Source organism: Xenopus laevis, chromosome 8L (assembly GCF_017654675.1).
Source record: "Xenopus laevis strain J_2021 chromosome 8L, Xenopus_laevis_v10.1, whole genome shotgun sequence".
Lineage (NCBI taxonomy): Eukaryota > Metazoa > Chordata > Amphibia > Anura > Pipidae > Xenopus > Xenopus laevis.
In genome coordinates, this window is record NC_054385.1 from 50,386,462 (window position 1) to 50,403,395 (window position 16,934).

Sequence of the window (16,934 nt, forward strand, 5' to 3'; positions counted from 1 at the left end):
AAATGATTTCCCTTTTCTCTGTAATAATAAAACAGTACCTTATACTTGGTCCAAAGACATAATTAATCCCTATTGGCAGCAAAACCAACCTATTGGGTTTATTTAATGTTTACATGATTTTCTAGTAGACTTAAGGTATGAAGATCCAAATTACAGAAAGATCTGTTATCCGGAAAACACAAGGCCCCAATAATGCTGGCTCACAGATCCCATACCTGTACAATGCGCATGGTGGGAACCATAGGGGAAACGGAAGGGGGCGGGGGGAAATGCCGGGCAATCCACCAACAAAAAGGGCCTGGGTAGAGCAATGCACTCCTAATCTCACCATAACTGATCTTCAAGATGGGTTTTCAGGTGTAGCAAGAGGAGCAATGACCATTCTACCAATTTTCACCCTAACTAGCCTTCAGGGTTTAGTTTCATTTGGTTATATTCAGGGCTCAGAGTGTTTAAGTAATGATACCATTCATTTGTGCAAGGATAAATAGGAAGAAATGTTATATTTGCAATAAAGTTATAGGACCTATTATCCAGAATGCTCCGGACATGGGGTTTTCCACAGTTAACTGATCTAGAAGCTGTATCCTTATTTTTTATCTCCTGGATCAAGGAAAAAAATGGTAATAATCATTACTCATATACCAGGCATGAATTTCCTTCTGGAGAAGGTTAATTGGGAGCATGAAAATGTTGACTGTGCATCTGTTGAACTTTGAAAAGGAACAAGGATTTCAAAAAGACTCCAAAGCACAGGGTTTCTGTCCTGAGCAGGGGTCTGAATACATAATACAAATTATCCAGTTGGTAGAACTTTTAAAATGCTAAATGTTAATATTGCTTACTTTCCACAAGGGACTGATAATTATAAGGAGTGCTGATGGAAGTATTCATTGGCTGCATTGCTACCAAAAGATAATGCTAGTGGCATCTTTTTATTCTTATAGATATCAAATGCCTCTTCAATCTGGTTCGTTTGCATACCTGCCAAGCAACAAAAACTGTATGTGTCAGGCAGAAGGTGTGAAGACAGACATACATCCCAAGATTTGGTCAGGCAGTTTGGCCATTTTAGATCACAATGACTAATCTTCTGGGTTCTTCCTTTGCCACAATGCATTGCTGAGTAGTTTTCTGATATTATGGAAAGGGGGAATCCCATTGGTCAAACATGTTATTTTGGAGTAAACAAATAGCAGTTTGAAGCTCAGTGTGCCTGAAACCCACAGGAGCAGGTTTTGTTGGTTGATTATTTCAATGATACTACAGAATGGGTCAATTTAATTGGTTAGATAGGAAGAGTGTGATTTTAAGATAAATAGATGGCAGAATAAAGTTAGGACACCTTTAAGAAAGTGTTGCATTTGGTCTTATGCTATAAAGCAAGTAAATATTTGATTGGGCAGATAGAATGCAGCTATTGTGAGGGGGTGGGATGAAGTCCTGCGTATACAAAGTAGTCGTTGACCTTCTCCTTGATGTGAGGACAATTCCTGAAAAGGAAATGCATTCTGTGTCGAAACAGATGATTTGTCGTAATAGGAAATAAAGCATCTATGATACAGTATATGCCTAACTGTATATAACAAGTAGAAACTGTCAATTTCGCAGCACAGTAGAATACATGGATGTATACACTGAACATACAGATTACATGCAAATGATAACTGATACAATGGGGTAAATAGGGCCCTGACATACTGTGTGCCACAGTCCTTCATAGAGAATGTTGTTTAATCATTTACATCTGTCTCTACCCCTGTGGAGGTTACCATTTCCCTTTCACAAGTACACAAACACATGCTAAGGTCCACTTCCTCATCTGCCAACTGAGAGAACATCAAATCACAACACTTAGAGCCCCCCACCTGTACATGAAACAGCAAGTCTAACCACTATAATACTGTGAAACCTACAAACTGAAAAAGGGGACAATTATTATGTATTTGCAGGGGCGTAACTACAGAGGAAGCAGACCCTGCGCCTGCAGGGGGGCCCAGGAGGTATAAGGGGCCCCATGAGGCCCTAATTAATAAACCATTACATTATATATTGGTAAAACAGGGCAACCTCTCAATATGTTGGGGGCCCTAAAATTAATTTGCTGTGGGGCCCAGTAACATCTAGTTACGCCACTGTGTATTTGCTAACAGAAATCTGCAAATGTGCCTGCTAGCAATCTCCTTATTAAGGGACAAGGAAAGAGTTAAGTACAGGAGAGTGCCACCGTGTTGGGCAGCCCCCCAGCGATTAGAACCTCAAATCCAGGGGCATTGTATAAGCCAGCAGAGAAAACAATCAATGTCCCAATAATCTAAATAGGTGCCATATAAACTATAGAGACTCTGCAACTCAAAAGGTGGCCATACACAGGGAGATCCGCTAGTTTGGTGATGTCGCCAAACAAGCGGATCTCTCCACATTGTGGTGGGCGATATAAGACTGATCTGATTGTGGGCCCTAGGGCCCAACGATCAGATCAGAATGGAGGCTATACGGGTGGTTGGATTGCCGGACTGCATCAACGTACATATTGATCGGGGACGACCGTCGGATGGCCCCACACACAGGCCAATAAGCTGCCAACAGACCAAATTGGCCTGTGTATGGGGGGGGGGGCTTTAGGGGCAGATCTATTAAGGGATAAATTGAAAATTCTAAATTCTAATTTTTTAGTTTTTCTATGGTCATAACCAGGACCGCAGTCAGAAATCGCAGGGCCCCATACAACAAAATTTCCTGGGCCCCCTGGGCTGCACCCACCGCAAGCCCCACCTACAGGTCCGCCCTCCCCACCCCACAGGTCCGCCCTCCACCACACAGTAAAAAAGCAAAAAAAACATTTGTGGCCAGGGCCCACTGATTAAAAATAATGGTGGCTAGGACCCCACATGAGAAAAAAAATTGGTGGCCAGGCCCCCCCCCCACATTATGAGAAAATTGGTAGCCAGGGACCCTTAAACGTCCATGCCTTCCCGAAGTCAGCAGCTCTCAGAAAGATGGGGGGCCCGGCTAATCAAGTAAGTGTGGCGTGGCTGGCCCCCCTTACCCTCGGGGCCCCCTACAACTCTCCCCCGTCCCCCCTGATGGATGCCCTGGTCATAACTGTCAAATTCGACTAGGGAGTTATTCAAATTCGATTCAAGTTTTTTTTTTACAAAAATCTATTTTATTAATAAATTTCAATTGGTCAAATTAAAGTTCATGGGAGTTTAAAAAAAACTCACATGAATTCAAAATTGATAAATGTGCGTCTTAATCTATAGAGCACTGCAGGACAATGATAGGCCAATACTTTCTTTTTGAATACTGGAATGACAAACATTTATGCAGATCATTTGCCACCATAACAGCCAAGAGAGCGAAAAATATCTAAAGCCTTGATAAGAATAATGTCACACCTTGCTGTTCCTCTGCCTGCATATAAACACAGGTGGAGGAACGTCCAATGCACTCCCATCTGCTCCTGCCTGTACCTGTGCTGAGATAGGCCTGCTTACCAAAGAGTAAAATTAAAGCTAACCAGAGTGAGATTCCTCCACTCTTTATTCGGTTTTATTGGATTTTTAAGAGTGGATTTATCAAGGGTGAACTTTCCCTTTGACCCACTAATAAACTCATATAAATGAATAGAGAGTGGCGTAATTTCACTATGAAAGACTATGGCAAGCTCTAATTAATCTGTCCCTTAGCCCTGAAGTGGTGAAACCACTAAAATCATAGTGCTGTGGTACAGACCATAGTAGTAATACCAATGGTTGTAAGCAAGTGCACGTTATATGGAACACACAGGGCTATCTCTGCCAATTGTGATGCCCAAAGTTTCAGAACCTGCATTTGCCCCCCCCCCTATCTGTCCCATTGCAGAGAACTTTCTCTTTAAAAATGAAAAAAGTTCTAATATGAAAGGTAGCTTCTACCCCCCTTGCAGCCTGAGGTGAGGTTCTCATAGTATTTATTACAATATCTTTTTTACAGAGAACATAAGGTAACAGGATATCCCATGAGGCTGTTATAATGTTTAGTTTACACTTCGAAAGTATACTGGGCTAAAAATCACAGTATGCTCCAACATATGATCATTATTAAGTTACAGCATTCTGGTAACTTTAACACTCCAGCAACATCAGGGTTGTAGGTGTTCTATGCAGGATTAAAATGACATTTATGTGCACCCCCTGAATGTCTTGGTGTAATGCCCGAAGGCGCAGTTGAAGTAAGGACCAAAGAGAAGGCAACAATCCAAGTTCGCGGTACAGAAAAGGGTTTATCAAAGAATGGTCGTAAAACAGGCAGAATGGTCAAGACAGGCAGTACAGATTCAAAGTCGATAACAGGCAAGGTTCAAACACGGATAAGCAAAACAGAATATATCGCACCCAGGAACTATATGAAATAGACCTATAATTGGGCAAGGTCAGGATGGAAATGAGGGTCTTTATAGTCCAGTCTATTGGCGCCAAAATTGACGCGCTGGCGTCAGACGCAGACGCCAGCGTCCCCACGCTGACGCCTTGACGCCGGCGCCCGATTCTGACGCCGGCGTCCGTTCCGTCGCCGGCGACCAATCACAGGGCAAGAAGGAGATGATGCAGGATGATTGCGACCACCCGGAGCCATGTGCAGGGAAGAGGAATCGCCATTTTGGACGCCATCTTGGAGCAGGTCAGTAGACTCCATTACACTTGGTCGTTTCCCATACAACACTTTGAGAGTGTACTTAAACGACTAGGCCTCTGACATGGTTAATAAAAAGGGTTGCACCAAATCCAGAAATCCATTAGTTGTTTGGCCAAATCCCAGTACTTTTTGAAGTGTTTAGCTGAACAGAAAGAAACTGAACTCTAAAGCAACGTGACTGCATAACTGAAGATGATTTTTTTCTCTCAGTTGCTACAATATTTTGGAATTTGTCCTCAGATTTGAAAATACAAATTAGGGCTTGGATTCCCTTCAATAATCGAAAACATCGAAAATTATGGATTTGGTGCATCCCTAATTACAACAGAAACTCCCAACCATGAAAGCTGCTCACATGTTTCTCCTGCAGATTTATGCCTTTATGGAGGTCAGTAGTTATTATAGAACAGTGATTAACAGAAATGTACTTTGATTCCCTTTTCACAATGACGCAGAATATTGCCATAGCCTGCATGACACCCAGCATAGGAAGAATGTAAATCTGTTATCCTTGTTCCAACAGTAGTTGGTTCATGGAAATGGTCAATATTTGTGATTGCTGAAATGAATAAAACAAAGCATAGAAGCGAAGTCTAAAAGTGGCTATACACGGGCTGATAAAAGCTGCCAACTCGATCCTTCTGGTGCGAGCTGATGGGCCTGCCCAACCGATATCTGGCAGGTTTGATTTTGCCATGGATGGAGGGACTACATCTGCACATTCATACGCCCCATCCTGACTGCCTGTCTAGGGTCAGACAATCGGATCAGCTTAATATTGTCCGCCTCAAGTTCTGATCATTTGGGGACTTCACTTAACTGTATGACGAGTGACAGAGCAAGCGAGTGTGTGTTTTGTATATAGTGTTGAGCAAATGTATTCACACCAGAGATGGCAGCTTTAAATCTTTTTAGATTAGGACCAGCTTTCCCCAGGAGTGATTTTGGCCCATTCTTCAAGGATATTCAAAAGCACCACAATTTGCAGTTCCCAGTTGGTTAGTAGAGCGAGGTCACACGTTGTGTGTTTATGTTGCGTTTTTAAAAACGAGCGGTCAATGGTAAATACACCAATGAAACCACACACACAAGATAATATGCCTTTTTCAGCCTGTAGTTGTCTTTTCCCAACATACACTTTTGTTTTTTCTTGTTCCCCACAATTCCACTCTGAAGAATTTTAGTAAACTTTCGTTAAAAAAAAGCCAAGCAAAAAAGCAATTTACATGCAAAATGTAGCCATACTGATCAATATGCAACGTAATTACACCAATTCACCAGCATACAATGCCGCAAACACGTATATGCACAATCCATCTTGCAAGAGTGTTCTTGAGCCATTCCAGTGTTACATTGGTCTTGTGTTTGACATGAGGGCCTTAAATGTGAATTTTTGTCCAGAGTTCGCTTTTTCAGCAGACTGAAATGAGTTTGTATGCAACTTGATATGGATCCACACCTATAGTGAAGTATGGCGTGGCAGCATTACCATGTGGGACTGCCGTTTAAAATGCAATAGAAGAGTGTCTTATTCGAGAAAATTAAATAACTTGTCAATGGTGTGGATATTTTTGCAAAAACAATTTCATTGGTGAAAAAATAGCACTAGACATATTCCTATAAAAAGTAGGAACGTGTATCACTTTAAAAAAGTGTAAGTCAGCAATTATAAACGGCCTTGTTAATCTACTGATTTACATCTGTCCATAAACAGCAGTCACGTTGTGCAAATGAACCTAAGTCTGATAAAGTTGAACTTTCCATTGGTCCTACACATACAACATAGTAAGTTAGGTTGAAAAAAAAAAAGACACGTCCATCAAGTTCAACCTTTTAATTCTTTAAAACCTGCCTTACTGCTACAAGATCTTCAGATTAATACAGGTGCTTGGGTATTGCAGTCGTAACCATAGTCTGTAAGCATACACCAAGGGGGTACTTATTTATCAAAGGTCGAATATTAGAGTTTTTTTTTAAATATAAATGAATTCTAAGGACCTCGAACTCGAAGAAAAAAATAGAATATCTAAAACTCGAACGAATATTAACGATTTCAAATTCGAACCGTAATAAATCTGCTCCCGAGTTTCTTTGGTTGTCATTCAGAAATGGAGTTTTTCAAAAAGAAATGCATTTTTTATTGTAATTACATTTAATGGGCCTCCCCAACTAAAATAACTGTTTGATAATTAAAATCATTTGTAAGCCTGCATTGCCCGATAGGAAGGAAAAAAAATGTTAAAGCGCTAGGAACATACGCACTAGAGAAAATCAGTCACAGATATTTTGTACAGGATCAAACATGTCCTAAAAATATAAGTTTTTATAAATTTTATTTTATCTCTTTCCTTGGCTGAATGGCTGGATATATGCAACTGACATGCAGTGGTTTCTACAGATGAACCAACTTAGTAACGAAGACATTTCACTATTATATCACACAGGTTGGGCTTTGCCAAAGCAAGTACATCTGGAATTACAGTTAGATAATTACACAGTTGTTAAGATGAATATCTCTTCTTCCATCAAGTTAAAGCATAAGTAGGAGGTTTATATAAACTCCTCACATCCCATTCCTCGCCGGTTAGAAAGTGTCTGGGAAGGAGGGGTTTTCTTATTAGCTACAATATAGAGCAGTGGTCCCCAACCAGTAGCTTGTGAGTAACATGTTGCTCTCCAAACCCTTGGATGTTGCTCCCAGTGGCCTCAAAGCAGGAGCTTATTTTCGAATTACAGGCTTGGAGACAAGTTTTGGTTGCATAAAAAACAGATGTACTGCCAAGCCGAGCCTCAATGTAGGTTGACAAGCCACATAGGGGATACCAAATGGCCAATCACAGCACTTATTTGGCAGCCCAAGAACATTTTTCATGCATTAGTTGTTCCCAACTCCTTTTACTTCTGAATGTTGCTCATGGGTTCAAAAGGTTGGGGATCCCTGATATAGAGTAAGCAGAGCCCAACAGTCCAGGCCCCCCTGTTCCCTGGATTCCCCTGTGACTGTGAGGTTTTCTTCCTCTACAGTTACACCACCAGCTCGAAAAATGTAATGTATAAAGGCTGGAGTGACTGGATGTCTAACATAATAGCCAGAACACTACTTTAAAGCAGGAAGTAGTGTTCTGGCTATTATGTTAGACATCCAGTCACTCCAGTCTTTATAGATTACATTTGCAAAGCCTATCTATTTACCTAGTTTTTATATTTATACTGAACAATTCCTTTTAGAGTTACCACTGGGGTCTTAATGTGGCCGTAGACGTGCAGATACAGCCCTTTGTCCGACGCACGATTGTTCGTTACAATCTCCAGACCTACCACTAAGAATTCAGATTAAATAAAGTAGTACAGAGAACAAATCAGACAATGTTCCGGCCATTAATTAAAAGACAACAATCATACAAAAGTTATGTTCGACAAATATTAGTGACAGTTACCCATTGATATCGTCAGATAGGCAATGCATGCAGAGATAAATCGTACGAAACGAAGATTCATACAATTTAGGGAAGGGACAGAACAGTAAAGCTTTTTAGTCATTTGCCAAGAACAAAAAGAACATAATTGGCAATGAACAACAAGCTGTGAATATTGATTGACAGCTGTAAGATTTTATCAGGCAACCAGTCACAAGAATAGTCACAAGCAGTTTTTGTGATAAGCATTTAGCTTTTGAACAGAGCAAAAGTCAAAGAGAAACTTAAAGGGGTACTATCATGAAAATTACATTTTAATATTAGCTTCATCATACTGAAATAAATAACTTTTTAAATATAATCATTTAAAAAATCTGCACTGAAATAATCAAGTATTTGTATGATGCAGAACTGTACCAAATTGGTTACAATTCTGCTTGCCAGTGCCAGGTTAAAATAAGTTGAAAAGCAAGGGAGAATTGCTGCAAGGTCCATTACCTTAAAGGGGTGGTTCACCTTTAAGTTAATTTTTAGTATGTTATATAGTGGCCAATTCTAATCAACTTTTCATTTGGCCTTCGTTTTTTTTTTATACTTTTTTCTGACTTTTTCCAGCTTTCAAATGAGGGCCACTGACCCCATACAAAAAACAAATGCTCTGTAAGGGCTGGGACACACTGGGCGATTTGGGGAGATTTAGTCGCCTGGCGACTAATCGCCGCGACTTTCCACGACCAATCTTCCCCGAATGCTTCCCCTCTCTCTGCGCCTGGCTAAAATGAAAAATCGCCTGCGCTAATCACACGCGGCGATTCGTTTTCCGAAGTCACCCGAAGTTTCCTCGTGAGGCAACTTCGGGCGACTTCGGAAAACGAATCGCTGCGTGTGATTAGCGCAGGCGATTTTTCATTTTAGCCAGGCGCAGAGAGAGGGGAAGCATTCGGGGAGAAAAGTCGCTGCGATTAGTCGCCAGGCGACTAAATCTCCCCAAATCGCACAGTGTGTCCCTACCCTAAGGCTACAAACGTATTGTTATTGCTACTTTTTATTACTCATCTTTCTATACAGGCCCTCTCTTATTCATATTCCAGTCTCTTATTCAAATCAGTGAATGGTTGCTAGGGTAATTTGGACCCTAAACTGGGGAGCTGCTAAATAAAAAGGCGAGCAACCCCTTTAGGACAATGTAAGAGAAGCGGTTTCCTTGTAGCACTAATACAGCATATGCCGTGGCTGCTGAATCACGCAGTGAATATATTAGTGTGCACATTACAAGGCATGAAAGACATTTATTGATAACATGGTTTCTGTTTAGGTTGTGTGATAAGCAACAATCATTATTGGTCTGCAGAGGCCTTGTACCACCTCCTGCACAGTTACGGACCACACACACACATTGGGGCAGATTTACTAAGATGCGAAGTGGCTAACGCTAGTCGACAATTCACTAGCGCTGCCACCCGCACGGACATTGAGGATTTACTAACAGGCGCGGGCGCCAATTCACTAGCGAAAGAGGCCATTGCTAGCAGTCATTTGCAGTCTTTTCGCTCTGGCGAACTGACGTTACTTTGCAAATTCACAAAAATGCGGATTTTACAGAATGTTACCTCTTTCGCCAGAGTTGCCTTTGCCACCTCAGACCAGGCGAAGTGCTATAAAGTAGTTAGAACTTCCTCAATCTTCTGTTACTTACATCATATCCTGTGTGTCAAAAATGCATCTAAGTTTGAAAAACACTGGCGACTTTTCCTTTTTTGAAGTGGGATTGCCTGCAAAAGTCCCCACTTGAACTTTTTTTTGGTAACTGGTTTTCCCCATACATTTTCAAACATATGGAGCATTATAATAACTCTATTGTCTTAAGGTTCTCTGGACATGTGTTTTTAAAAGTGGAATTTGTAAGTACGTATATGCACCAACAGACGTCCTTACAACTTTAAATTTCCCAACTTATGCAAATTGACCTAAGTACAAGATCACTTGTGAATTTTCGCTAGGCACAAATGAACGCACTGCCGAAGTACAACTAGCAAAAAGTTGCCAGTGTTTGGCGCCCAGGACAAAACTCCACATATTAGTGAATTGGTGTAGTTTGAGCACATTTGCACCTGGCGAAGTGTTGTGATGGGTGCAAAACGGACACTGGTAAAAATTCGCCGCTTAGTAAATCAGCCTGATTGACTTATGTAAGTGATGGAAATGGAAGTGATAAGCAGCTACAAATGAACTGATAACCACACACACAGACAAATAAGGGTAATCAACTTTGTCCTGCACTTTGCACCCTGCCTTCATGAATTGTAGTAGGTTTCTCACTCCATTTTGGAGCACAGACACCTCTTGTGACTGCCCCTATGGATCCAGTGCTGCCTGATTTATGTGCGCTGAATTCATGAGGGGTGACAGGCTCGTAGGCCGGCTAGGCAGCAGTAATGGCCACAGGCCAAAATGGAGCCCTATAATTACCACATGCCCTCTACCCTAAAGCACTCTGCACCTCAGGGAGGATTTTTACTTATCCAGATCTATGTAAATGAACCATTGTGTCCCTACCTGTGTACATATTTATATGGACAACTGGAGAACTATGTAACCTATACCCTGATTCTGTTTATAAATACAGAATAGAAAGTTACTTATTGTGACACTGGAAATAAAAAAAGGATAAAGCTGGCCATAGACGCAAAGATCCGATTGTACGAATCGAGGATTTGTCCGATTTTCTGACCGTGTGTGGAGAGTCCCAACATTTTTTATCCGGTCGTTTGGTTGATCGGACAGGTTAAAAGATTTCCGTTGGCTGCCGATAATATCTCTGCGTGTATTGACGATCATACGATTTTTAGTGGGAGACCAGCTTTGTTGGGCATAACTTTCGTACGATTGCCGTCAGGGGCAGAACATCGGCTGATCTGTTCTTTTACTACTTTATTTGATCTGAATGGTTAGTGGCAGGTCGGGAGATGGGGAAGATCTTTGCATTTATGGCCAGCTTTAGGGTAAGGGCACACGGGCAGATTCGGGGAGATTAGTCGCCCCGGCAACAAATCGCCTCTTCTTCGGGGCGACAATCTCCCTGAACTGCCTTCCCCTCAGCTATAATAAAAAATTGCAAGCTGGGCAGCACTTCTCTTTCCGAAGTCGCCTCACGCGGAAACTTCAGGCGACTTTGGAAAACTTAGCGCCACGAGGTGATTTTTCATTATAGCCGGCGGGAAGGCAGTTCGGGGCGATTGTCGCCACGAAGAAGAGGCGATTTGTCGCCGTAATCTCCCTGAATCTGCCCGTGTGCCCTTACCCTAAAGCAGCCTGTTCCTACTGGCTTTCCATTTGTGTTTGTCACTCTCTTCAGCTCCATTCCCAGCACAGAAAGAATGATTAGAGGCAACAATTATACAGATTCAAGGTTAATACCCTGAGCCTTCTTCATTAGCTGGGGATGTAGTCACAGGGCTGGAAACAAAGACTTCAAAAGAATAATGAAAAGGACTACTTTAATGGCTACATTTATTAAAGGGTACAATGTATTAAAGCTTACATATTACCTTGCAGAATAGTGAGTGCACTGGAGCACAATAGTGGGACAGCCAGCGACTAATAACAACAAATAAATGCAAACAAACAAGCCACGTGCCCGTTATGACATTACAAGAGGGATCACATTCCGAGCAGCGTCGGTGCCAAAGTACAGGGCACAGTGTTGAGGGGAACTTGGGGCAAACAAACATAAATAAACGCTACGGACTGGAGAGAGTTGGGAGAGACTTTTGTGAGGGGGGAGCAGGACTACTACTAGATATGAAATCAGAGAAGCAGAGCCCCGCCACTTACCCGGGTGAGACATCTCAAACACCTCATTGTCAATGCCATTGTTATAAACGACCACTGCCCGGGCGCCCCTCTCGGCAGCTCTATTGATCTTCTCAGTGAAAGTGCAGCCCCCTCCCCTCTGGATGAGCGCGATCCAGGGGCCGGTCCAGCCGCTCGGGACGCTGAAGTTCACGTTGTCTTTGCAGGCGGTGTAAAGCTTCTCCGACTTGGGCAGGACCACCAGCCCCGCCGCCCTTTCAATGGGGGAGTCTTGTCCGAAGACCCCGATCTCCCCCTCCTCCCCGTAGGTCTTGTTGTCATACACGTACGAGTAGTTCACGTTGGCCGTCCAAAGAGTCTCGGCGCGGGTGAGCGACAGGTTTAAGAGCAGTAAGGCCAATAGTGATAAGTAGGGTAAGGGGAAGCATTGGCAGCGCATTTTTAGCGCCCCCATTCCTTCTTGTGATGTTTGGGCTCTACCAGCCGCTGCTTGTGTGCTGTGCCAGTGTGTGCACTGATTCAGCGGTCACTCCCTACCTGCTGCACTCTCCAGGTGATATCTGCTCCCACCCATAGGCGAGGCCTGCTGCTTGTAACCTAACACTCTCCAACCCTCACCCTTCCATCCATCTACTGAATATCAGCAGCAGCACCCATATAAACACACACACACATTATGTAATATAGAAACTGCCCTCTCCTATCTCCCAGGTGCAGAGCACTGAAATGTAGAACAATATAGCAGGGTTGTCAGGTGTAATTTTCAAACCCAGCCAAATTCAGCTCCAAAACCATCCCAAAACTAGCCAAAATAGCACAATATGTGCAGTGAAATAAAGTCTAAATAATATATAAAAATATATATGAAAATACACCTTTTTTTCATGTTTCCATGAAGCAAAATGGGACGAATTCACCTGTCATCAGGGGCGTAACTACAGAGGGGGGCCCAGGAGGTATAGGGGTCCCATAAGGCCCTGATACATATACAATTTCAGTAAATATTGGTAAAACAGCTCAACCTCTAGACATTTTTGTGGCCAGTAGATTTTTGCCCCAAAATTGTCTGAAATTGAGGAAAGTCACAGAAAAATGCAAGTCAGTCCCATTGCATGCTGGGTATTGTAGTCTTACATTAAAATTTGCAAATTGTTAAACAAAAACGACATTACCCAACATGCATTGGGAGACTCAGGCTTGGCACAATTAGGGCAAGAAAAAACTTTGGCTGGTTTCCAAAGTACAAACCAAAGGCCCAAAAAATAGCCCAAATTCGTACTTTGTCTAGTTTGTACTTTCAAAACCCGCCTGGGCTTTAAATTTAGCCCAATTTGGCAACCCTGCAATATAGTGACTAGGGATGCACAGAATCCACTATTTTGGATTCGGCCTAACCCCAGAAACCTTTGTGAAAGATTCAGCCGTATACAGAACCGAATCCTAATTTGCATATGCAAATTAGGGGTGGGAAGGGGGAAATGTTTTACTTCCTTGTTTTGCAACAAAAAGTCACGTGATTTCCCTCCCCGCCCATAATTTGCATATGCAAATTCGGTTTGGCCAGGCAGAAGGATTCGGCCGAATCCGTATCCTGCTGAAAAAGCCTGAATCCCGAACCGAATCCTGGATTCCTTAAAAGCACAAGCCAGATGTTTAAAATTTCTTTAATCAAGAATTTTTAAATGTAAATGTTTCTGCACATGACAATTTTTATTGTCCATTTAGGAGAAAGGAAAGTCTGGGTGTCATTCCAGTCCCTGGGAAGGGATTTGATAAGTGCACTTTAATTTGCATGACTGTGAGTATAAACAACAACCAGAGCCGATGCAGAGAATACAGTGAGTTTCTACCATACCTATACCATTTGTCTAATACTGATCACTAATTCACATTGTATTTGATGAATGTGTGGCACAATTAAGTGATTTTCACAAAGTTTGGGTGTTTGGAGTGATATTCCTTGGATGTTTTGGACACTGATATGGTGTGAGTGTATGGTACAAGGGTGTGCATATTTATGGGAACGCAACACTATATTTTTCTTGTTTATTCCCTATTCTGCATTTTTTGGAGTTTTCCAGCAACACTGGACCATATATGATCCATTCATTTATCCTATGTGGATGTTTATTGGTTGTGGAGTTCTCTCGCCTAAAAAATGCTACAGCTATGGGCCATTGCAAGATGCATTTTTGAGGACAGGAGTTGCCAGCCTATGAAAATTATGATTAAATGTAATCAATGTAATTTGGATATTACATTGATGAGTGTGGATGTTTAGCAGCTAGTATGCACCTGTGGGGACTGTATTACTGCAGAAATATGGGGCCATTGAATGTGTATTGATCAAACCCCTTTCTATGTGAGTTGCTGCACCAACGTTGGCCTGATCAATAGCACTTTATACCTTAATTAGCCTTGGGGTGCTCATACAACCATCAAACTAACCATCTAACTCCTGCAGATTCATAACACACTATAGGGGTTAAATGCTTTGTTCCCTGCAAACAGAAGAAATGCAGTGCCACCCTTTTTGCTTGCTTAGCAAATAGAAATATCTGTCTTTGCTTTGTTACTATTTACTTTCTCTAGTCATTTGTACAATCACATGCACATAAGGGGGTGAATTCGTATATCAGCAACTTAACATTATCTTTGCCGTTGATTTATTCACCTTTATTTATACTCTAAGGCTAAGGGCAGAGACGCTCTCAGATTCGGGGAGATTAGTCGGCCAGCGAAAAATCTTGGGGCGACTAATCTGCCCAAACTGGGCCGGCTAGAATGTAAATCGCCTGGGGGGATGGCAATCGGTGCGCTTCATTTTCCGAAGTTGCGGAAAATGTAAATGAAGCGTTCCGAGTGCCATCACGCTGGCGATTTACATTCTAGCCGGTGGGAGGCAGTTCGAGGAGATTAGAAGAGGCGTTTTATCGCCGGGCGACTAAATCTCCCCAAATCTGAGAGTGTGTCTCTGCTTTAATTGTACATGATGGGGGGGTGCATCTGCTATAGGTGCAGGCCTAAAAGTCAAATCGACCTATCATAGAAGTTTTGTTCTACCTAAATGTTGCTGGTTTATTACTTTGCATTCTCCAGGGTTAAAATATGGGATCTGTTCAACTCTAATTTCTTTTTTGATAACATGTACAGATATGGGATCTGTTATCTGGAAACCCGTTATCCAAAAGCTCTGAATTACGGAAATGCCATCTTCCATAGACTCCATTTTAATCAGATAATTCGAATTTTTAAAAATGGTTTCTATTTTCTATATAATATTAAACCAGTGCCTTGTACTTGATCTCAACAAAGATATAATAAATCCTTACTGGAGACAAAATAATCTTATTGGATTTATTTAATATTTAATATTTAAATTTTTTTTTTTAGTAGTCTTAAGGTACAGAGCTCCAAATTATTGAAAGACCACTTATCTGGAAAACCCCAGGTCCCGAGCATTCTGGATAACAGGTCCCAAATATCTCTTGCCCACATTTTTCAAACCAGTGTGCAAATATTTTCCTTTTTGTGTTTCAGTAACATTTAGTTCAGTAAAATGTATATTTTAAAAAAGAGTCCTGGGTTGTCCAACTTTTTAAATCCAGCATCACAACCTGTCTTTTTACTCACTTGGACCTGCTACCCGAACTATAATCACCTTATCCACAACACGTTGACCGGCTTTAAACAGGAAGTGCTGTCGCTGCTGACCAGAAGTGACATCATCAGAAGTGGACAGTGCAGAAAAACAGTTTTAAAATGTGTAAAGGAGTAAAACGTGCAATAGACATGTAGCACACCTGTGGGTGGGCCTGAGAATGGTGTGTCAGAAGTGTGCTGCTAGTGTATCCTGGAATACCCTTGAGCTGTGGGCAACTCCCTGCAACTACCATTAGTGTGTGTTGACCCCTTTAAGCACCTTAACCTCAGATGAATCATGTATATCTCCTGGTGCAGAGATCAACCTGGTTAGAAGTAACAGCAGTCTAGTGCAAGAGTGTCCTTACTTTACTAATGCTACTTTTAATGATGATATCCCATTATGATGTGCATGCATAAAACACTGTTAGCATTCTGTTCCATGGAAAATATTGCTTAAATATTGATTTTTGAGAAAATGTATATTGCTATGTTTAACAAACAGTTTTTTCTTATGTAACCTTCTTATGTAACCGTAATAAATATCTGAATGAAAAGCAAATGCTTTTGTTGACTATGTCTTGAGACCTTCTGATCACCAGCTAAAGGTCTACTGGTAGATCCCGATCTACCTTTTGGACACCCCTGGTCTTGTGGGTTGCTTCAAACAATAGCTTATGTATTGAACAATGGCAGTAAATATGTCTCACAGCAGTCCGGCAGTATATATCTTCAAGTATATTCACTGTAATCAGTGGAAAACCTTTCCACTTTGAGATATTTCAAGTCGATCCCTCTTAGGGGGTAGTGCAGCCTGTCTTGGAGATTTTCCCCAGCACAAGGGATCCCTCGGGGTATTCCCTGCTCTTGAGTTCACGCACTTGTGTTTCTGTCTAGAAACACAAGTGCACCTCAAGGGTGCTAACCCCAATTATTCTCCTTGTTGGAGCCAGAAAGCTGCTCACTAAATACACTGCTTCTAACTTTAGCTCCTGGAGCGACTATTCTAGAACACCCAAAAAGTGGGTGTAACAACTTACCCTGGTGGTCTAGCGGTGCGACGGGACGGCCGCCATGCCATCCTTATACGCTTTCCAGAAGAGTATTGTGATTGCCATTGCAGGCACCTTGCATATAACTAATTATTACATAAGCTGAACACAGGGAAAAACAGTCATGAGATGTCATAAGCTTTCCAAAAATAGTTTTTACTGGTGTTGTGAGGTCAGTAAATCTGGACTAAAATAGTTACCGGTTTTGCCATTATCAAAAGGTGGCAGCCTAAGCCCTAATTACTAATTTGTCATAACCTGAAAATCTGGAGTCCTGCTGCACTTGAACTGCATCTTGTTTCCCATCCTCTCTATATTAACAATGCAAATA

The 16,934-nt window shown here is 41.8% G+C and overlaps 1 protein-coding gene across 2 annotated transcripts in view; it reads right to left on the minus strand.

Annotated features, from left to right (window-relative positions):
• rnf128.L (ring finger protein 128 L homeolog) overlaps nucleotides 1-16,934 on the minus strand; it is a 92,837-nt gene that overhangs the window by 32,647 nt on the left and 43,256 nt on the right. Inside the window, 1 exon segment of one of the 2 annotated variants that reach the window (NM_001096732.1) lies at nucleotides 11,931-12,421. The exons of the other annotated variant lie outside the window; for it this stretch is intronic. Within the exon segment in view, the coding sequence (NP_001090201.1) occupies nucleotides 11,931-12,363 (433 nt within the window). The 5' untranslated portion in view covers nucleotides 12,364-12,421. 2 annotated transcript variants of the gene reach the window in all.